This window comes from Ranitomeya variabilis, chromosome 4 (genome assembly GCF_051348905.1).
Source record: "Ranitomeya variabilis isolate aRanVar5 chromosome 4, aRanVar5.hap1, whole genome shotgun sequence".
NCBI classification, from domain to species: domain Eukaryota; kingdom Metazoa; phylum Chordata; class Amphibia; order Anura; family Dendrobatidae; genus Ranitomeya; species Ranitomeya variabilis.
In genome coordinates, this window is record NC_135235.1 from 369,704,757 (window position 1) to 369,728,065 (window position 23,309).

The 23,309-nt window shown below is 44.5% G+C and overlaps 1 protein-coding gene and 1 long non-coding RNA gene across 9 annotated transcripts in view; both read left to right on the forward strand.

Annotated features, from left to right (window-relative positions):
- Positions 1-23,309, forward strand: part of LOC143764784 (erlin-1-like) — a 158,363-nt gene that overhangs the window by 20,843 nt on the left and 114,211 nt on the right. For all 8 annotated transcript variants that reach the window (XM_077250747.1, XM_077250744.1, XM_077250742.1 and 5 more), the window contains 2 exons: positions 5,936-6,049; positions 6,214-6,295. In XM_077250747.1, the coding sequence (XP_077106862.1) occupies positions 5,937-6,049; positions 6,214-6,295 (195 nt within the window). In that variant the 5' untranslated portion in view covers position 5,936. The remainder of the gene's footprint in view (positions 1-5,935; positions 6,050-6,213; positions 6,296-23,309) is intronic.
- LOC143764786 (uncharacterized) lies at positions 1,367-5,026 on the forward strand. Its single transcript, XR_013213267.1, has 3 exons — positions 1,367-1,811; positions 1,923-2,065; positions 2,200-5,026. It is a non-coding gene; the product is annotated as an uncharacterized LOC143764786 (long non-coding RNA).

Sequence of the window (23,309 nt, forward strand, 5' to 3'; positions counted from 1 at the left end):
AAGTTTGGTAGAGAAGGCTGTTCTTCAGGATGTTCCTTGCCAAGAAAGAGGCGACGGATTCTACTCCCGGCTTTTCCAGAGGAGAAAGCCGGATGGGTCTTTCAGGACAATTTTATAAACTTGAGAAAGTTGAGAAAATGTCTGAAAATGTAGGCCTTCAAAATTGAAACAATAAAGTCATCGGTGAAAATGTTATTCCCTTCCGGTTTCATAACTGTTCTAGATCTGAAGGATTCATACTATCACGTCCCCATCCACAAGGACTATCGCATGTTTCTCAGGATAGCAGTCACCATACAGGGGGTGATAAGACACTACCAATTCCGGGCCGTTCCGCTTGGTCTAGCCATCGCCCCAAGGGTATTTACCAATTTAGTGGTGGAGGTAATGGCACACTTGTGGGAACAAGACATCCTGATAGTCCCCTACCTAGACGACTTCCTGATAATAGCCAATTCCCCTCGTCACTGCAAAAATCAACTACAGAAAGTCATGGATACTTTAACCAACCTAGGCTGGCTCCTAAATTTGCAAAAATCCAGGGTCGTGCCGAGTCAGGTACAGGAATACCTGGGCATTACCTTGGACTCAAATAAACAGGAGTGTCGCCTCCCGGAGGAGAAAGTTCACAAAATGATAGATCTGGTATCACATGCAAAAGGTCTTCCCACCACAACATTGCGGAAAGCAATGTCTCTTCTGGGCTCAATGACTTCTTGTTTCCTGGTTGTCCAATGGGTGCAGATCCACACCAGGGACTTACAGTTAATTAATTACCAGAGGGTATGTATGAGTTATACATACCCTAAGCCAGTGGGCGCAGCCTCTGCTCAAAACAGGAAAATGGAGCAAGGCTGAGCCCATTATGTATAAGGCTGGTTTCACATTTACGTCTGTGCGCGCAGCAGCGTTTGATCCACATAGATCCTCGTGCTTACATATATTTAACATGGTGTACGCAGGGACATGTGTTTGTATGCGTTCGCTTGCAGATGCGTATGCATGCGTTGTTTCGCGGTCTGCGGCGGGGTCCGGCGAACACATGTTGCATTTTTTGAGGCGTCAAATATTGCGCAATCGTCCGGTTGTGTGAAAAAATGCATTACTGTCTATGGGAATACATTGGTACGCAAGTACATGCGTACGCATGCGTTCGATACGCATGCATACTTCACACTAATCATGTCCAGGAAACTGTTACCACCTGAAAAAAATTACTGGTGTATAAAAAGGGGTCTGGAGACAGGTAGGTCATTACTCTCAAGACTCTGGAAGCGATTGTTACTGCTTTGCTTCTCTGAAGACTGCTTTGCTGATCTGAAGAATCTGGATTTCACTCAGGATGTGAGTTTAGAAGCTATGAAGATGTCTGTTTGTTTCTCTCACTGCAGTCTGTACTTACTTCTATCTCTCTTGCAGCATTCCTCTTCAAAGATGTCCTCCAGTGAAGAGCAGGCCTCCCAGAGCGGACAGGAGACTGATGAAGTGACTACCTTTGCTACTGATTGGTAAGTATTGACTGTCAATATGACACATGTGGTAAAATCATGTATTTTCTTTCCAGAACAGTTCCAGTTTTCTTGACTGTTTTTGTTTTGTTTTATCTTTACAACTATATTAATGTGTTTCTTTGATTTCTAGGTTCCACATCGTGAAGCCGCCATTGAAAACGACTTCTTATTATCATTGGTGCAGGAGCGAGTTCCGTTGTGGGACACCCAGGATCAGCGGCACTCGGACATTGTGGTCATTTGGCGGCTATGGGATTAAGTGGCCCGATCGCTGTTGGATGATTGGGACAATGCCATGCCGTAAGTCAGAAAGGATTTTTGTAAGTATTAAAATGTGGTCTGACTGGTGTGACGCGCCAGTGAACCTGTGGTGCATTGTTTTTACAATTTTTTTTTTTTCCCCCTTCACAGTGAAGAGAGTCAAAGTTTGGTGGCGTTCGATGAAGGATCGCGTCAATAAGGATGTGAGAGAGGAGAGTCGGGTTCGAAGTGGTGCTGCTCGAAAGATTTCCAAATACAAGTACCATCGTAGTCTTTCCTTCCTGAGGCCTGCGGTTAGTCATAGAACGAAAGTATTTTTGTGTTGTATTCCATGGTATAACATCTGAATTTTTCTTTTCAACAGGATATGTTGGCGCTTTCAAAATTATTTTTTTGTAGTAATGTTTTTCATTTCTTTTTCAAACAGAACCTGGAGCAGCACCGCTGAACCTGGATCGTCCTCTGTTGGAGCGGCCCCTCATCAAACAGCTACCGAACAGTCCCAGTCACCCACCGGCGATGCAGCAAGTGGGCAGGCTTCACAGGCTGGAGAACAGGCAGCTGGTCCTTCAGGTTTTCCCCTGTCCTAGTCCTCTGCCTTGTTTTTTTTTTGGCTCTTCTTGCCAGAGGCAGAAGGCCTGGAACAGGTCTCTCATGCCCGAGTTTGTTCACATAGGCTCGGTCTTCCAGAATGGCATAAAAGGCCGTTAAAGACAAAATGGAAAGTGGGTTCGGGCATGGAAGTCACCCTACGCCTGACCTTCAGAGACCGGCACAACATTTTTTTTTAATGCTATAGAGCTGGGCATTTCGGAAAACCTTACGCCTGATCTCCAGCTGAATGTGATGCAGGCCTGCCATGCTGCTTACAGCCAGGCTATGCAACAGATTCAGTACTTCCAGCAGCCACACATGGCATTCCCGGCTGTTCCACCACCAACCAGGTTCAACACCATGCAGAGTCCTGCTGCACACCAGTCTACCTCCACCACCCTGCCGAGTCCTGCTGCATTCCTGTCTACCTCCACCACCATGCCGAGTCCTGCTGCGCACCTGTCTGCCTCCACCACCATGCCGAGTCCTGCTGCACACCACCCTCAAGCCACCACTCCCACCCGCCCAAAGAAAAAAAGAAGAAAACAGAAGGCCAGTAGTTCAGCACAGCAAACCAAGAAGACTAGGACCGGTAAACTTTCCCCCAAAACTGTCCTACCATTTCCACCATCACCTTCCAATGTGTCTGTTTTCTAGTTTGTCTCTCCCTTCCCACGCTTCCACTTCTAATGTGTCTACTTTCATCCTTGACCTCCCAGACCCCACGCATTTTGTAGGCCCTTCCCCTGGAACTCCTTCATCATCCACACATGCTAGCCAATTATCCAAACTCCACACCCCCCATGACCATCGTACTTCACCCCCCCAACATTCCCCAGAGCTAATTTTTTATTCCCCAAAGTTCATTTTTTATTGTTAAATAAAATTTTCCTGTTGTTTAAACATTCACAGTGTGTTCTTTATCTCGGTATGCGCCATCGCCGCAAACACACACACTTATGTGTATTGTTGAGGGAAATTGGAACAGGTGTTTTAACTAGAGGTTTTTATTTCAGTCAGCAAACATTACATGAACATTTTAATATTAAAGGTACATTTTAGCAGCTAAACCATTTCGTCTTGCCATGCCAGACATCCATTATCAGAAACAAAGTAGGCACCAAATGTATCCCTCATTTGGGCAACTTCCACTGAAGTCCTCAGATGGTGATCTTGGTAATCCTGCAATTTGGTAGTAACAGGTCCCTCTAGTTCTAAGTTTGGTCGCTCTTTAGCCTGGATGTAGTTGTGCAGAACAACACATGCTTTCACAACCTCATCAATAGTATCAATTTTTAGATTAATGGCTGTTCCCAAAATGCACCATTTAGAGACCAGCAATCCTAAGGCACACTCCACAGTTCTTCGTGTCCTTGTCAGTCGGTAGTTGTAAATCTTTTTTGTGCGATTTAAGTTCCGACTTGAGTACGGTTTTAGGAGGTTGGCACACATTTGAAACGCTTCATCCCCAACCACAATAAATGACATTGGCGGTCCTTCAGTGTTGGGAAAAGGTCGTGGCTGTGGAAAATTAAAATCATTACCATACAAACATTGGCCCATGTCAGAGTTTTTAGAAGTCTGTGAGTCATTTCCTCGTCCAAATGAGCCAATGTCAACGGCGACAAATCGACAGTCAGCATCTGCAATTGCCATGAGAACGATAGAAAAGTATTTTTTATAATTGATAAACTTGGATCCACTTCCTACTGGTTTCCTAATGCGAATGTGTTTGCCATCTACAGCCCCCAAACGGTTAAGAAAATTACAAATGTCCATAAATTTTGCAGCATTTTCCAGCCACACTTCAGTTGTGGGTTGGGGGAGGAATTCTGCACGCAGAACGTCATACAAAGCACAGCAGGTGTCTGCAGCAATCCTAGAAAGGGTGAACACTCCAATCCGGATTTGGAAATGGAGAGATAATGTTTCTATAGTAGCCAGGAATCTGCGGAACAGAAAATGGAGAAAAAAAAATCAGTACATGGCTTTTAGAACAATCATATTAATGACAGGTGTTTCTCTTTCAAAATGATGTACTTTAGGGTCACCAACAGACATTCCGCAGCAGGAATTGCTCGCAGTAGCTGTGTGTCGTGCCTGGTGATGGATCCTCGCACACGTTGCAGCTAGTCATCGAAGCTCTGTTTCGACATCCTAGTGTAGTCGAAAAACTTCTGAGGGTTTGCACGCAGCTCAGTGTACTACCACTCGTAGGCTCCACGGCTCTCTCAGACTTCAACGATGGGGTGTTGCCAGTAGCGACGACGACGTCTTCTCCGTCTTTCTCTTTTTCTTTCTTCATAACAAGCAACAGCAAAGGCATAAGCCAAGTTCAAATCCAAATCCAGATTACGATATAAACTCTCCATGCCAAGATCCATCTTGCAGCAGGATACAGCAGCAAAAGATGAGGATTTCATCTGTACAAGGGTCTGTATAGAGAATTTCCATGAGACACGCCCATTGGACGTGGCTTGTGTCAAGGAAATTCTCCTGGAAAAGCATTGTCCTATCGAACACATGCACATAAATAATGCATGCAAAGGCAGCGTTTTTTGGCGTCATGTGTAAGATGATGCAGATAAACGCTGCTTTAGCATGCGTTTTTTACATGTGTTTGTGCATGCGGATGATACGCTGCGGACTCATACGCTAATGGGAACCTAGCCTTACTCATGCATACCTTCCATCTGAAACCGTGTGTGAGCTGGGGAAAATTCATAAGTCTGCAGTCACAGAGTGACTGCAGACTTGTTGGTTTTGACCAGACAACCCCTTTAAGCTCCATCAGTGTCAATGTGTAATATATTGGGGAGGCAAATGGCAGAGGCTGGGCTTGACCTGTTTTTCAAATGCAGGAGCTGGACAGGGAATAAGGAGTGCAGGCTAGACACCTGGAAATGCTTTGACGAACCAGAAAAACCTTGAAGCTCATTTCCATATAACTTTAATGGAGGATTTTACAGAAGATACAATATATATTAATTTACTCAGTGTAAGGGCTTGTTCACACGACCATATTTTTGTTAAGAGTGCTGTATTTAAATAAAACAGACCTCCCACGGGGGTTGTCTAATGAAGATATCCCATGTTCTTATGCATTATTAGAGCATATGGACATCAAACTACCCCTCTCTATTGGCGACAATGGAGAATTTATTTTGTACAAGTTGCTCTTGTCATATTGGAAATGAGCTGTCTTTATAATATATGGACATCCATCTGAGTAGCAGCAGCTTGGCTGACTGCAGCATGGCAAAATTAAGCTGCCTGCTTGGGGGAATAGGGAAGAATACCCAGAGCAATTGGTGAATTGTTCCTGAACTTAACCCCTTTGTGTAGGCTAGACTGTGAATGCAGTGCAGTGACAGGAGTTTTGGCTGCAAACAACTGGCAGCGCCGTCTGGCCCCACCTTTAGACCAAGGGTGATCAGCTTATGGTCCTGGCAGCTACGTTTTGAAAGGAGTTTTCTCTGAATTCCATTTCAAGTACAAAGTCCTTATTTACCAGCTAGCAATAGAGCTTAATACACTTTTTGTAACATTTATTTCTATTTCATATTCAGAATGACCATGGCACAGCTGGGAGTGCTGATTGGCGTGATGACTGCCTTAGTCGCTCTGATCTTACATTCGTCCATACATAAAGTTGAAGAAGGTCACCTGGCTGTGTACTACAGGTAATTCATTTGAATAACACATGTAACTGGTCTCCAAACTGGAACAGATGAAACAAACCAGTCTTTTTCTTTCTGCTGTGTGTATTTATATACTATACTGTATAGATATTTCCCTTTTTTTTATACAGCTTATACCTTTTCTAAATAACTTTTTTCTTTTCTAGAGGAGGAGCATTACTAAGCAGCCCCAGTGGACCTGGGTATCACATCATGCTCCCATTTATTACATCATTTCGATCTGTGCAGGTAAAGTGATCATAGTCTTGTGTGGAATAAGCAGAGATAGAGAGAACATATGACCTGGAAATTATATATGCTGAATGAAATTAGGTGTTTAATTTCAATAGTTATCTTTGTCGTCTGTCCGCTTTGCAGTGTACATTGGATCAGGGTCTGCTGTGGGTGGGATTATAATGAGAGCTTTATATAAAGCATTCTAAAAGAAGTGGAGGAAATTTATCAAGCCAAACCTGTACCCAATTAGTATTTCATGACTAGACCAAATTTGTTAGATATTCTGTGTGTCTCTCACAGATGGCTTTAGCTTGACATGCGACACTGCAGCAAATGAAAAAGACAGTTTTGGCACAAATTTGCGCCACAAAATAAGTTATCTACTAAATAGTGAAAAAGTAGACCAGACTAAATAATGATGCAAGAGATTAATGAAACCCTAGTGATGAGCGAACGTGCTCGTCACTGCCCTTTACTCGCTCCAGCATCATGGTGCTTGTGGTGCGCGTTACTCGGCGAGTTTTTTGTTTTTGTTGATGCTTGAGCACAAGCTTGAGTCCCTTGTTTGGGGCTTTTTGGACAGCCAATAAACGTGGGGATTGCCTGTCATTCACTGTAATGCATTACTGTGATTGGCTTGCTGCATAGGGTCATCAGGTGCTGTTAGCAGCAGTTAGGGAGAGATTGTGCTGAAGGATCGTGTAGGACAGGATAGGGTGAATTGCATGTTCTTTCTGCTACAGCCGTCAACTCCTATCAAAACCCCTTCTCAATACTAAAAATATTTTTGCTCTTAATCCTGCAAAGTGTTTTTAGCAGGGAAATATTATATGGCATTTATAGTGCGCCATCCTTGCGTCAACAGCATACAGACAGACTTGGTTGGTTATTAATAGCATCACTATATTGGTACTACAGTGGAACAAGTCCATCTGAGGTGGGCAAATTTTCCTGTGATATGAATTCTGCAAAGTTTTTTCCCGCAGGGATATATTATACAGAATTTAAAAAGGGCAAGGCGCGGGGTAAGAGACGGGGTAGTGGATGTGATTCTGATGATGAGAGCAGAGGCCGAGGGCGTGGACAAGGTGAAACTGTGCCTGCTGCGGGAGCACAACAAACTCATCATGTCAATCTAGCTTCCTGTTCCACTTTGTAGGAGGGTGGGGGACGCCACTCTTGAAGCCAGACCAGTGTGATAAGGTTGTTGGATGGATAGCAAATAATGCTTCCAGTCACTTTGCTAGCTCCACCCTGTCTTCCACACAGTCCAGTCTCAGTAGCCATGATTTTTGACCACATAATCCTCGCCCTGATCCTCCTTTCTCCTACTATGCCGAGTGCCCGGAGACAAGTGATCCCACAATTGGATACTCCGAAGAGCTGTTCACATTTACATTTATAGATTCTGGCCTCTCGCCCTGCCCGTTTCAAGTGGGACATGATGAGATCACATGTAGCGATACCCAAATATTTGAGCAGCCACGATCACAAGAAGGTGATGGTGGGAAAATGCAATTACATTCGCAAGAGGTGGATGATGAGACACAATTGCCAAAAAGTGATGTTATGTCAGCAAGTCAGGTGGAGGATCATGGTGCAGAAGTGGAAGATGTGTTAGTAGATAATGAAGTCACTGATCTAAACTAGGAAGGTGACATGCTGAGCGAGGATAGCAGCACACAGGGGGAGGGATCAGCAGCACAACAACAGTCAGGAAGAGGCAGTGGGGTGGCCAGAGGCACAAGGAAGGCAAGTGTTCCCCACAGTACCAGCAAGAGTGAAGTTGCCAGGCCAAGGTTTATTTGTTGCCGAGTCTGATTCTTTTTTTATAGACAGTCCAAATAACCCAAAAAAGGCTATTTGCAACATCTGCCATGCCAACATCAGCAGGGGCAGCATAACTACCAGCCTGAAAACCACCAGCATGCTCAGGCACATGACAACAAAGCACCCGACTAATTGGGCCGAACGCCTAAGTACAGAAACAGTGTCTAAGACGCAAAATTATGATGTTTGTGGCCTCACTCAAGAAAATGAGTAGCGGAAAAATACTCAGATTCTAGTACGAAGCTTAGAAAGTCATAGTTAATCACCGATAACTGTGTTTCTCAGAACCCATGACAGCACCACGGAGAGAGGGGATCCGCCCTTCAGGGACAGGAAACCTACATAATAAAAGGGCGGTACCTCTCCCTCACATCAGTTGGTTTACAGATCATCGGAGGACCTTCAGGTTAGTGACAACAAAAAAAGTATATATATACATTATAGCAATGCTAATCAGAAAAGAACACCGTGCCTATACGAAAACTTTATGTACAAATGTGCTCATGTGCGTGATGGGAGGGAATTAGCGGGTGCTGTCATGGGCTCTGAGAAACACCGTTATCGGTGAGTAACTATGACTTTCTCAGTCTACCATGACAGCACCACGGAGAGAATTTCAGAGAATGGAAGCTTAGGGAAGGGACCATGGCCTGAAGGACTCTTCTCCCAAAGGTCAAATCAGATGTAGAGGCTAGATCTAATCTGTAGTGTTTAAAAAAGGTTGAAGGTGATGACCAGTTGGCCGCCTTACAGATTTGTTCTATAGATACCTTTGACCTCTCTGCCCATGAGGTCGCTACGGCCCTTGTAGAATGAGCTTTCAGACCATCTGGGACGGTATTCCCAGTAGATGAGTAGGCCAGAGTTATCACATCTCTTATCCACCTTGCCAGGGTACTTTTGGATTCTTTGAGTCCCTTTCTTGGTCCCTGAAAGCAGATAAAAAGAGACCCTTCCATCCTACAGCTCTGGGTGGACTCTAGATACTGAACTAGGCATCTTTTGACATCTAGAGTGTGAAATTCCTCCTCTACTATTTCTGGGACTTGGGCAAAAGGAAGGAAGGACTACCTCTTATGACCTGTGGAAACGAGATGCTACCTTGGGTAAATATGCCGGGTCAGGTTTTAATATAATCTCATCATTTAGGATTTTCGTGAATGGGGGTGCTTTTGATAGGGCCTGAATGTCACTTATTCTAGGAGTCGATGTTAGAGCTACCAGGAGGATGGTCTTTAAGGATAAGATTTTGAGGGAAGCTGTGTTTATCGGCTCAAACGGGGGCCCCGTCAGAGCGGACAAGACCGGATTCAGATCCCAGGATGGCAGCCTTTGGCTGACCAGTGATTTAGATCTTGTTGCTTCTTTAATGAAATGTGTCACCCATGGGATGCCTGCAATGTCCTGATTATAAAGTGCACCTAAAGCCGCTCCTTGTACTTTTAATGTACTGACTGGTAGGCCCTTTTCTAGACATTTTTGTAAATATTCAAGCACTTCTGTAATTGAGGCTCCGTCCTGGATTTTTACTTTGGAGGTGTATTAGAACTTCCTCCAGGTTTTGCCATAGGCATTAGTAGTAACAGGTTTTCTGCTTTTTTGTAATGTAGAGACCAGATTGTGCGAGAACCCTCTTTCCCTCAGCAGCGCCCTTCAAATTACATGCTGTTAAATGAAGGTTCGCTGCTTGAGGGTGTAACACTGGTCCCCGAGACAGGAGATCTGGGATGTCTGGTAGCACCCAAGGGTCGATGATAGACAGTATCCTTAGCCAAGAGAACCAAGTTCTCTTTGGCCAAAAGGGGGCTATTAATATCATCCTTGTTTTGTCTTCCCTGACTTTCCATATGACTGCTGGTATAAGGATGATCGGGGGAAAGGCGTATGTGAGATTTTGAGTCCATGGAAGCATAAAAGCGTCTAGTGCTTGATGATTCCCTTTGGGGTTCAGAGAGCAGAAATCTTCTACTTTTTTGTTTTTGTGATCGCCAAATAAATCTATTGTCGGGGTTCCCCACATCCTCGTAATTTGGCGAAAAATGGACTGATTTAAAACCCACTCGACTTGCCTTAGTTGGCATTTTGATTTTCTACCGAATGTGTAGTGCCGAGAGGGACAGAAGGTTTTCTTCCGCTAGGTTTAGGATCCTGGAGGAGGTGTCCATCAAAATTCGGGACCTTGTACCTCCCTGATGGTTTATATAAGCCACTGCTACCTGGTTGTCCGAGAATATGCTGACATGATGACCCCGTAGGTAGGGTAGGAAAGTCGAGAGAGCCTGACCCACAGCCCATAGTTCTTTCTGGTTCGAAGAAGCTCCTAATTCCTGATTCTCCCATTTCCCCTGTGTAACTTGGTTGCCCATGTGAGCTCCCCATCCCGTGGGACTTGCATCTGTAGTAATTATATGGGATATTTTTGTTACCCAGGGGATCCCTTTTTATAATTTGTGGACATTTCTCCACCAAAGTAGGGGATGAGTAGAAGAGGAACTTAGTTACTCGACCCTCTAGATGGCCTCTCAACTTGGACTGATTTTCCAATATGTCCCATTGGAGGTCTCTTGTGTGTAGCTGTGCCCATTGTACCACTGGTAGATGTGCAGAAAGAGAGCCTAGTAGTGACATTGCCTTCCTTAATGTCATGGAGGGGTTCCATAAGGCTTTTGTGTAGAATGTTCTGTTTTTTGCGCCCTTGGAGGCTTCATTCTTGTTTTTGAGAGTCCAGTGTTAGACCTAGAAACTCTTGGATTTTGCTGGGTTCCAACCTTGATTTTTTTTTTAAAGTTTAGAAGCCATCCCAGGTTTTTCAGTGTTCATTACTCTGTCCCTCTGTCCTCTGCAGTTCTGGGCTGTCGCTTACTATTAGAAGATCGTCCAAGTATGGGATGATTAGAATGTCTCATTCTCTCAGATGGACCATGATTTCTGCTATTAATTTTGTGAACACGGGGGGGGGGGGGGGCGGCTATTGATATTCCGAATGGGAGAGCTCTGTACTGGAATTCTTTCACCTCACCGTTTATAACAACTGCCAGTCTGAGGAATTTCCGATATTCCTTGTGGATAGGTACATGAGAATATGCATTACTGAGATCCAATAACGTCATAAAGCAACCTGGGAATAGTATTTTGATGGTTGATCTTATTGATTCCTTCTTGAATCTTTGGTTCCTGACATAGTTGTTTGATTTCCGTAGTTTTATTATTGTCTGATATGTGCCGTCTGGTTTGGATACCAGAAATAGTGGGGAATAAAATCCTTTCCCTATCTCGTGAGGTGGAACTTGCTGTAGGACTGCTTTCTTTACTATGTTTAGGACTTTGGTTTCTAAGTCCTGTTGCTCCCTTACTGAAGATCTTAGAGGACTTACAACATAGATTTTTCCTCCCTTCCCCCCAAAAAACTATCTTCAACCCTGACCTGATCAGATTTAAGATCAAAGGACTGCTTGATATTTTCTCCCATGCCGGAAGGAAAAGGATTAATCTTCCCCTCACCCTGGGAAGGCCGTCACTTGGGGAATTTTTTGTCTCGAGAGGGTTTGCCAAAGAGAAATTCCTCTGTCTTTCCTCCTTCCATCCTCCCATCTATTTTGTTCCCTTGGGGTTTTTTTTACAGAAAAATTTCTTACTCCGAAAGGATCATTGAAATGTTGGTCCTAGGTTCAGGATTCCTTTTTTCTTACCCTACTTTTTGGAGTATGTCATCCAAAGTTTCTCCGAACAAATATTTACCCTCACAGGTAATTGAGCATAATTTAAGCTTGGTTTGAAGATCTCAAGGCCAGCTTTTGAGCCATAGGGTTCTCCTGGCCGCATTTGAGAGGACTGCCGATTGGGATTTTAAACGGACTGAATCTGCCGAAGAGTCCGCTAGGAAGGCTGCTGCCCCTCTTATCGAGGGAATGGATTCTAGGATTTTGTTCCTTGGTGTCCCATCCCTCAGCTGTTTCTCCAGTTGATCCACCAATACCATGAGGGATCTGGAGGTACCCATCGCCGCTATGGTCGGCCTAAGATTTCCCCCAGCTGATTCCCAGGTCCCTTTGAGGAGGGTGCCAGCTTTTTTGTCTAGGGGATTTTTCAGTGTACCCATGTCTTCGAATGAAAGTGTGAACATTTTTTAAACTTTAGCCACAGCCACATCAAGCTTGGGGGCTTTGTCCCAGAATGTGGATGCTTCCTCCTCGAAGGGGTATTTCCTTTTGAGGGAAGGAACTGACAAGTTTTTTTTTTTTTCAAATTTCTTATTTAGATTTTTCAGAATAACAAAGACAATAACATACAAGACCTTATATCGTCAAAAAAGAACACTCAAGTAGTGGAACGGCTTTATTGAATAAAATGTCACCATATAGACTGAATGGAGACTAGAAGGAAATCTCTCGGTAGAGATCAGCAAACGCCGTTGGTCAGAAAGACAACCAATATAAGTCCGAGTAACAGGAAAAACTTAAGAAAGAACAACTTTCAGGTATAAAACACAACAAAGATGAGTAGTAATTAACAGCTCAAGGGATCAGAGGCGAGACCCCCCTGAACGTCTTCATGGGTGAGACAGTTAGAACATGTGAAGCATAAGCAATAATGACAAAAAAGGAGACATGACCAGTAGAATATGATAAAGATTGAAACTAAACAGAAATCACTAATTAGAGTTCGGGACTAAACACTGCAGCTTTAGAACAACAAGTAGAGAGGATAAAGGCCGAATTGCAAGAAGAAATGTATTTGGTAGAATCATGGGGGAATAGGTGAAATGTAGTGCCAGGGAAGCCAAATTTTTAGAAATTTATCATGTGTACGTGAATCCCAACTGGACAGTTCCTCCATCCTATAAATATCTTGAACTTTGTTAACCCATTCACTCAAGGTAGGGGGATGAGATCAGGTGTTTAGCTGCGGCAACCAATAAGGGGAGCAGGTCGTGTTTCTTAGGATTATAAGCATTTATGGAAGCGACAGCAGCACATCTTGGGGTGTTGAATTTCTTTAAGTGTACCCATCCGGTGGAGGTACTTAAATATTACTTCCCAGAATTTAGAAATTATTGGGCAACACCAAAAGATGTGGGATAAGGAGCCCACCAACTTCAAACATCTCTAACAGAGGGGAATCAGACAGACCTAAGTGGAAAAGCCTTTCAGGGGTTCTGTATCAACGTGAAAGGATTTTGAAGGTGTTCTCCTGTAATAAAACGCATCTTGAGAAACCATGTGAGTTGCTCAAAACTTGCCTTATCTCTCGAGAGGACAGAGATAGGTCTAGTTTTGTTTCCTATGAGGAGAAATATAGTGGTTTGAAGTGGGGGGGGGAATAAGGTTAGCGTATAATTTAGAGATACGTTTTGGGGGCGGGGATCCAAGCCTAACAAGAAGTTCTTGCCAAAAGCAGTCAGAGTCAATTTTTACTTCAGACTTTAAGTTTTGAAATAATGTATTGTACGTGATGTTTTTGTAGAAAGTCGCGAGGTCATTTTTTTTGGCTTCTTGTGGCCAACTGTCCACGCACTGCCTCTGATTAGAGAGAAGATGTGAAATTGGGAGACTAGGCAAGTTTTCCCATAAATCAAAGGCATCCACGTAATGCAGGTCTATGAGCCAAGGGTTAATTTTTAAAGGGATTTTGTCTAGAAAAAGGCAATGTAGCAGTCTATTAGGGATAAGGGCTCGCCTAATAGCTAAAGTGTTATTGTATCTATTGAGTGGGGTGGTGGAACAGAAGAGGTCCATAGGTAGATCTCCGCTCTACTCCCTAACAAATTAAGTTCAAAGCTAGAGGTATTGCAGTCGGGCTTAATTTTGACCAGATTTATCTAGCGGGCCATGTGAATAGCATGGTAGTATATCTTGAAATTGGGAAGGCCAAGACCTCCGGCATTTTTTGGTAGGGAAAGGATTTTGAAGGGGAGACGGGCTCTCCTAGCCCGCCACACAAATTTGGCGACTAGTCTATTTGCAAGTGAGAAAAACGACTTAGGGAGAGGAATGGGTACCATATTCATAAGGTAAAAATTTTTTGGGAGAATATAGGATTTAATTATGTTTATTCTACCAATCCAGGAAAGATATTGCAGGTCGTATGATTTAATTAAAGATTATAATTTATCTAGCAAAAGGAGGAAATTATGTTTGTATATGGTAGAGGGGTCTGCCGTAAGGAAGACCCCTAAGTACTTGTTTCTCAGAGGGCCACTTAAAAGGGGTAATCCGTTTAAGTTGTGAGACTACTGTCTCGGTTGTCGAGATATTCAGAACTTCGGACTTGGTCATATTGACCTTGAAGTTAGAAACCACTCCAAATTCATCAAGTAGATCCAGGAGATTAGGGAAAGCTGTTTTGGGGTTCGAAATTGGAAGCAAAAGATCATCCGCAAAAGCTGCTGTCTTAAATTCAGAATGGTTCACTATAAGACCCCTAACCGCTGTATCCTGTCTTATTTTGTGTATCAGGGTCTCCATTACCATCACGAAAAGGGTGGGGGAGAGAGAGCAACCTTTTCTGGTACCATTTCTAATCGCGAAGGGGTCCGAAAGTAAACCATTTAGCATCTTAGCAGTTGGTGTTGAATATAGAGTCATAATGGCATCGATAAAGGAGAGGGGGGAGGAGTCAAACTTCCGTAATGTGCAAACCATATAATGCCAACTGACTCTGTCGAAGGCCTTCTCGGCATGTGTTGATAAGATGGTCGGGGATACCAGATCGCTTCACGTAAGAAATAGCTAGAAGAATTTTTGTGGCACTATCTTTACCCTCTCGACCTTTAACAAAGCCGACTTGATCAGGGTGGATTAAAGAGTCCAAAACGGTATTAGTTCTGGAAGCAAGGATCTTTGCCCACAATTTTATATCTGTGTTAAGCAAAGAAATAGGTCGATAATTACCACTTAAGCTGCCATCTCTCCCTTCCTTAGGGATCATGGCTATGTGAGCCTCTAGGGTCTGGTTGGATGGGGTAATTCCTGCCAGGAATGAGTTGAAAAGCTACTAGTTGAGGGAGTAGCAAATCCGAAATTTTTTTGTAATATCCCACGGGGAATCCATCTGGACCTGGAGTTTTATTAATTGCCATAGTCTGTAAGGTGTCTTTAATTTCTTGAGAAGTGATTTTAGAAAGAAGAGCTCAGTGGTCTTTGGGTTGGACTTTTGGAAGGGAAAGAGAGGCCAAAAAATTTTGGATCCTTTCTACCGCGGCTGATTGATCCTTCATAGGATCAGGTGGGTCTAGATTATAGAGAGATTCATAATAAAGTCTGAACGCCTCCGCAATCTCACCAGAACTATCCACCCTTGAGTTAGAACTAGTATGGATAGGTTTTATAAATTTATTTTCTTTTTGATTTTTGAGCAAACTGGAAGTAAGCCTACTGCTCTTATTCCCATGGACGTAGAATCTATGTCTACAGTGCATAAATAGATTTAATATTAAGAAGATCTTTCAACTTACTGCGAAGGGCGGAGAGATCCTGTCGAGATACTTGAGCGCCAGACTTTTTAGGGAGTCATTCTGCGGTGCCGATCTGGTATAAAAGTGACATAATCTCTTTTTCTCTCTGTTTCTTGGTATAAGAACCAATAGAGATAAGCCCCCCCCCCTGAATACGGCCTTATGTGGCTTCCAGATATTAGGAGTGAGTAGATTATCCGTAATATTCTCTTCAAAATAGTGAGATGATGGATTTTATTTTTTTCAAGATTTTGTGGGATATCCAATAAAGATTCATTTAATCTCCAAGTCGTTGTGGGACGGGGTAAGGTGTTTATGGTGATGTCTAAAAAAAAATAGGAGCATGGTCAGAAATTGTGATCAACCATATGTTTGCGGGTTTAATTAGAAGCAAGGACTGAGACTGGACCATAAGGAGGTCAATTCGGTGATAAGATGAATGGGGAGGAGAAAAAATGTATAATCTTTTGTGGTAGGGTGGAGAATCTGTCAGGGATCTATAAGATGTAGTGAATTCAAGTTGTACAAAAATTTACGTCTTAGTCTCTGGGAGATAGGAGATGAGCCACTGGATGAGTCTATTTCAGGGTTGAGAGTTAAATTGAAGTCGCCTCCCACAACCAGAAGTCCCTCCTTAAAGAGTTGTAGCACTTCAAGTGTTTTTGTGAGCCATTGGACCTGGTGGATATTAGGCGCATATAAGTTAGCAAAAGTAACCATTGTGTTAACTAGCAAGCCTTTAACAAATATACAGGTCCTTCTCAAAAAATTAGCATATAGTGTTAAATTTCATTATTTACCATAATGTAATGATTACAATTAAACTTTCATATATTATAGATTCATTATCCACCAACTGAAATTTGTCTGGTCTTTTATTGTTTTAATACTGATGATTTTGGCCTACAACTCCTGATAACCCAAAAAACCTGTCTCAATAAATTAGCATATTTCACCCGTCCAATCAAATAAAAGTGTTTTTTTATAACAAACAAAAAAACCATCAAATAATAATGTTCAGTTATGCACTCAATACTTTGTCGGGAATCCTTTGGCAGAAATGACTGCTTCAATGCAGCGTGGCATGGAGGCAATCAGCCTGTGACACTGCTGAGATGTTATGGAGGCCCAGGATGCTTCAATAGCGGCCTTAAGCTCATCCAGAGTGTTGGGTCTTGCGTCTCTCAACTTTCTCTTCACAATATCCCACAGATTCTCTATGGGGTTCAGGTCAGGAGAGTTGGCTGGCCAATTGAGCACAGTAATACCATGGTCAGTAAACCATTTACCAGTGGTTTTGGCACTGTGAGCAGGTGCCAGGTCGTGCTGAAAAATGAAATCTTCATCTCCATAAAGCATTTCAGCCGATGGAAGCATGAAGTGCTCCAAAATCTCCTGATAGCTAGCTGCATTGACCCTGCACTTGATGAAACACAGTGGACCAACACCAGCAGCTGACATGGCACCCCGCACCATCACTGACTGTGGGTACTTGACACTGGACTTCAGGCATTTTGGCATTTCCTTCTCCCCAGTCTTCCTCCAGACTCTGGCACCTTGATTTCCGAATGACATGCAAAATTTGCTTTCATCAGAAAAAAGTACTTGGGACCACTTAGCAACAGTCCAGTGCTGCTTCTCTGTAGCCCAGGTCAGGCGCTTCTGCCGCTGTTTATGGTTCAAAAGTGGCTTTACCTGGGGAATGCGGCACCTGTAGCCCATTTCCTGCACACGCCTTTCCACACCAGACTCAGTCCACTGCTTCCTCAGGTTCCCCAAGGTCTGGAATCGGTCCTTCTCCACAATCTTCCTCAGGGTCCGGTCACCTCTTCTCGTTGTACAGCGTTTTCTGCCACATTGTTTCCTTCCAACAGACTTACCATTGAGGTGCCTTGATACAGCACTCTGGGAACAGCCTATTTGTTGAGAAATTTCTTTCTGGGTCTTACCCTCTTGCTTGAGGGTGTCAATGATGGCCTTCTTGACATCTGTCAGGTCGCTAGTCTTACCCATGATGGGGGTTTTGAGTAATGAACCAGGCAGGGAGTTTTTAAAAGCCTCAGGTATCTTTTGCATGTGTTTAGAGTTAATTAGTTGATTCAGAAGATTAGGGTAATAGGTCATTTAGAGAACCTTTTCTTGATATGCTAATTTATTGAGACAGGTTTTTTGGGTTATCAGGAGTTGTAGGCCAAAATCATCAGTATTAAAACAATAAAAGACCTGACAAATTTCAGTTGGTGGATAATGAATCTATAATATATGAAGGTTTAATTGTAATCATTACATTATGGTAAATAATGAAATTTAACACTATATGCTAATTTTTTGAGAAGGACCTGTATATCTACCTTCATGATCACTCAAGCTATCCTTAAAGGGAACCTGTCACCCCCAAAATGGCTGGTGAGGTAAGCTCACCGGCATCAGGGGCTTATCTACAGCATTCTGTAATGCTGTAGATAAGCCCCCGATGTTACTTGAAAGAGGAGAAAAAGACGTTAGATTATACTCACCTGGGCGATCCCGTTGTGGTCCGTGGTCAAATGGGTGTCTCCGGTCCGCTCCGGCACCTCCCGTCTTCATTCCATGAAGGCGCCTCTCTGACCTTTCCGGCGCCTGCGCACTGCAGTACTTTGCTCTGCCCTCAACAGGGCAGACAAAGTACGCCTGCGCTGGATCCGCGGCGTAAAGACCCGAAGAGGACGTCATGGAATGAAGATGGGAAGTGCCGGAGCGGACCGGAGACACCCATCCGACCTGACCACACCGGGACCGCCCCTGGGTGAGTATAATCTAACTTCTTTTTCTCCTCTTTCAGGTAACATCGGGGGCTTATCTACAGCATTACAGAATGCTGTAGATAAGCCCCTGATGCCGGTGAGCTTACCTCACCAGCCATTTTGGGGGTGACAGGTTCCCTTTAAGCGAAAATGGGAGTCCTTTCTTTAGTGCTACACTAACCCCTTTGGAGGAGGAAGTACTACAGCTATTAAACCATATGGGATAGGAGGAAAAGGATGTATTGGGAACTCTACCAATTTTCAAGTGGGTTTCCTGGAGGAAGATAATTTGTGAATTTTGTTTTTTTAAGAGCGTAAGGACTTGGTTACGCTTAGCGGGAGAGCTTAGTCCTTTAAAAGAAGCCACAGTGACGGACCCCGAACTCACCTGACTACTCATACTTGACATGTCCCATATAGGAATCTGTCTCATCAAAGTAGCTGAAAAAAGAAAAGAGCAACATAACCATCAAACTTTTTACAAGCAATAGCTCGCCTAACACGGGGGGGGTAAGTATACCCAAACACAGGTGAGGTAGTCCAAGTTGTGAACAAGAGGTGAAAATGAAGAAAAAAAGCATATCAGCACATAACAGAATAGCCTAATAATAATTAGGCTCAAAAAGATTGGAAGAAGAAATACCCAAAAGACAATGGACGTCCAGAAAGAAAAGAAGACAAGGGAAACCTTTTAGGTAATGGGAGATCATGGAGGGTGTTTCTTGGGGTCATGTTCTTTTACTTTGGGAGAAGTGTGCTTCTTCTTAAAGGGAACCTGTCACCACGTTTTTGGAAGATGGGATAAAAATAGCGTTAAATAGGGGCAGAGGTGGGCGTTACATTAGTGTGTGTGTTATGCGTTTATTACCCACCTAAGTTGCCGAAATAACTTTGCAAAGTCTCCGTTTTCGCCTGTCAATCAGGCTGGTCAGGTCGCATGGGCGTTGTCTTCCCCCAGATTTGGCGTAGTTTTCCGTTGGTGGCGTAGTGGTGTGCGCATGCCCAAAGTCCGGAATCCTCTTCCAGGGGATTTAAAATAGCGCGGTGTTCGTTATTGCATTGGTGATCGGTGGGCGCGGCCATCTTCCTTTGGCCGCGCGTGCGCAGAAGCGGCGCTCTGCTGGCCGCGGCTTCAGGAAAATGGCCGCCGCGATATCCATCTGCGCACGCGCGGCATCCCGCGGCCATTTTCCCGAAGCCGCGGCCAGCAGAGCGCCGCTTCTGCGCACGCGCGGCCAAAGGAAGATGGCCGCGCCCACCGATCACCAATGCAATAACGAACACCGCGCTATTTTAAATCCCCTGGAAGAGGATTCCGGACTTTGGGCATGCGCACACCACTACGCCACCAACGGAAAACTACGCCAAATCTGGGTGAAGACACCACGCCCATGTGACCTGACCAGCCTGATTGACAGGCGAAAACTGAGACTTTGCAAAGTTATTTCGGCAACTTAGGTGGGTAATAAACGCATAACACACACACTAATGTAACGCCCACCTCTGCCCCTATTTAACGCTATTTTTATCCCATCTTCCAAAAACGTGGTGACAGGTTCCCTTTAAAGGACCAATCTTGTGGTTTCGTAAGTGGAAGAAGTCTCCAGTTGATGTCCACCTGCATCCAGGAGGGGATATCGATAGGCGAAATGTCTAGTGACTGTCAAGCTTTTTGTAGATCCTCTGGGGTACGAACTAAAATCTGTCGACCTTCTATGTTTACTGCCAGGCCAAAAGGAAATAACCGTTTGTAAGCCAAGTTTTTGGCTTTTAAAGCTGAGAGAAGGGGCCTTAGCATCTGTCTCTTCACAAGTGTAGAGGGGGCCAGGTCTTGAAAAAGCTGAAGTTGGGAGTTGTCGTATAAGATCTTCTCTTGTTCTCTAGCACTTGCTAGAATAGCTGCCGTATCAACATAGCTGAGAAGACCACAAATGACATCTCTGGGCGGTTCTTCTGCTTTTGGCTTAGGTCTTAGAGCACGATGTACTCTTTCATTTGTAATTACGGATGCCCTTTCTTGACCTAGAAGATTGGCAAAAATTTCTCTGATTACTTTATCTAAAGCTTCACGTGCAAAGGACTCTGGGATGCCTCTTATACGGATGTTTTTCCTCCTGCTCCTGTTTTCCTGATCTTCCGCAGCTAGCAAAGCAACGTTGAGATGGTGTTGTTGCTTAAGTACTTGGTCTTGGAGGCAGGTTATAGCATCAACTGTTTCGGTATTTGCAGATTCCAACACCTCCACTCTTTGACCCAGCTGCTGGAGATCAGCGCACATTCCAGACAGTTCCTCTAGAAGAGGTTTCATATTTTGGGCCGTTAATTTCTTCATGAAAGCTCTAGATATGGGAGCCGCATCCTCCAGAGCGGAATCACTGTCAGAATCAGCACCACTGAGATCAGACTCGTCAATATTATCAAGAGAGATAGATTTTTTTTAAGGGCACGTCTTGCGGGAGTGTGAGAAGAGTCTGTTTTCTTCTTTAGATATTTGTTAAGATCTCCATGGGTATTTTTTTCTGTTCATCTGCAATAGCTTTATTCGCTAGTCTTTCACGTTCTTTTTGTGATTTAACCATGGTGAAGCCTCTTATAATGTGAAATTCTGTGGACACAACTTGGACAAAGGAAAGAAAGTTTACTTGCGCATATTGTTGGAGTTAAATCAAATTATATAGAACGGACACTAGGTGTCGCAGTATGCTCGTTAGAAAAAGAGTGTGAATGCAGAGCACTTTCCATTACTTTTTTGTAGGGAGAAATGTGAATAACACAGTCCAGAAATGTATAGTGCCACTTATTTTATGTGCTTTTATTTAATGGTGCCCAATTTAGATCAATAGTAGGGACACTTTTGCCCGAGGGAGAACCTATTGTACTCAACTTATGCGATAAACACAGCACTGCTACTGCGTACCTTTGTAGGATTATACAGTGCTAATAAGGAGGCAGTGAAGCTGCCGGGACTCATTTTCTTCAGCAATGTGCTTGCTCCCCGGTTCCCCAGCGTTACTAGTGAAGCTTCTGTTGTGCCCCCCCGAATCAGGCAAAGTTGGACTTCCTGGGGCTTGGGGAGCTGTTAACAGGCACACCAATGTGCCGACTCAGCGGCATCGACTGCCAGAGCTACACGTGGCGAGGAGCGGTGGGAGTAGGTGATGTTGTGAGGCCGCCGGGACTAATATCCTTCCGCCCGGTAAACGCGGGCTCCCTCTCACTGCACAGCCAACGGAATTGCAGCCTTGCCGCCCCAGGTCAGGTAAGAGAGGGACCTTTGCGGCCGGCGAGAGTAGGACACATTACCTTAGGGTGCAGAGAAAGCTGCACCGCTGTTGGAGCTCCTCGTGGTGGGCGCACTATGGTATCCTTCCGCCTCCCTTGTATCGCTGCTTGCCTCAGTTCTGCAGCGGCACGTCAGGCGAAATTCACCGCTGTGCCACTCCGGGAAGGACGAGGGAGGGTCTCCTAGGGCTGTGAGATCTCAGCAGATTCCTTGAGAAGCCGATAAAACGGCGCTTCTTAGATCTTCGAATGTGGAGAGCTCTGTAAGGAGGTATCACTCCGCCCCTCCTCCACCACTGTAATCTGTATCACAGGAGTGAAAAAGCTTCATATACCTGTCCAAAAACGCCAGAAACCGGCAACAATGGGCACACCTTCCCTCAAGTAGTCCTGAGGAGCGAAAAGGAGTTAATAACCAGTGCTGTGGCCCGATTTAAAGTCTTGTTATAAGGTGTCCTTTTGGGAGCTCAAGGCACCTGCTTCTTGCTTGGCCAGCACTCAAGCCACGCCCCCAGGCATACTTTCGGAACTGACAAGTTTTTTCTATCTGGTCTTTCCCATTCTTTTTTATTAGGGTTTGGACCTTTGGATTTATCGGAAACACTCTGCATTTCTTCTGTCCTAAACCCCCAAACATTATGTCCTGGATGGTTCTATCAGGACGAGGGTCTTCCATCCCCATGGTGGATCTCACTGCTTTTACCAGACTGTCTACTTCATCTAGGGGAAAGCAGTGATGTCTTCCCGTTTCTTCACCCCAGGACGAAGAGGAGGAGTCTGAGGTATCCGAGTCCACTTCCCCTGAGGTAGAGGGGTCAGATTGGTGGTATGATATAGTTTCTTTCTTTTTTGTTTTCTCCTCCTGAGTGATGGATGAAAAGGCACTCTGAACTTCTGATCTGATTGAAGATCTTAGTTCAGAGGCGAAATCCGGGGTTTCTTCACACAATATTTGCTGAATGCATGATTTACAGAGCTTCTTATCCCATGACTCTGATAAGGCTCTGTTACAAGTGGGACAACACCGGTTTTTCATTTTCCCCGACTTCTTCTTTCCCTAGTAAGGGAAGACAAGGAACCCTTTTACAATGATGAACTTTCTCGATGTTCACTCACTATTAGATGTGATCGCAGGTACTGCTTCTGGAGGGGGGGCTGGATCTTGAACCGAAGGATCCAGAGATGGTGACTTGTTCGCTGCGGCAGGTCTGCTGCACTGGAGTGGCTGCTGGAACGACAGCTTCGCTTGTCTTTATCCTTCGGAGCATCTTGCTGTTTATGGTGGCGTAGCTGTTGCCGCTGCCTAGGCGGCTGCTGCTGCTGTTGATACTGCTCATCGCTGTCTTCCATGTTCATGGGGACTGCATGCATCAAGACTGTGTCTGTCTGCACTTTTCCCCTTTTAAATTTGCCGCCCATCCGACATCACTTCTGGTCCTGCCCCCCCTTCTGTGCTCTGTCATTGAAAGGGAGCGTCATTGCGCATGCGCCCGCCCCAGGACCCTGAAGTTCCGCTCTACTTCCGTAGCGGCGGCCATCTTGGTACACCTAATAGTGTACGCTGCCGGCGTGTGTACTCCCTGGAGGTCCAGACTCCTTTTCGGAGCGGCGGCTGCGCTCCCCCCGCTCACCCTGAATAACCCATAGGTCCCAGCGGTGGCGGCCTCAGGTACCGGAC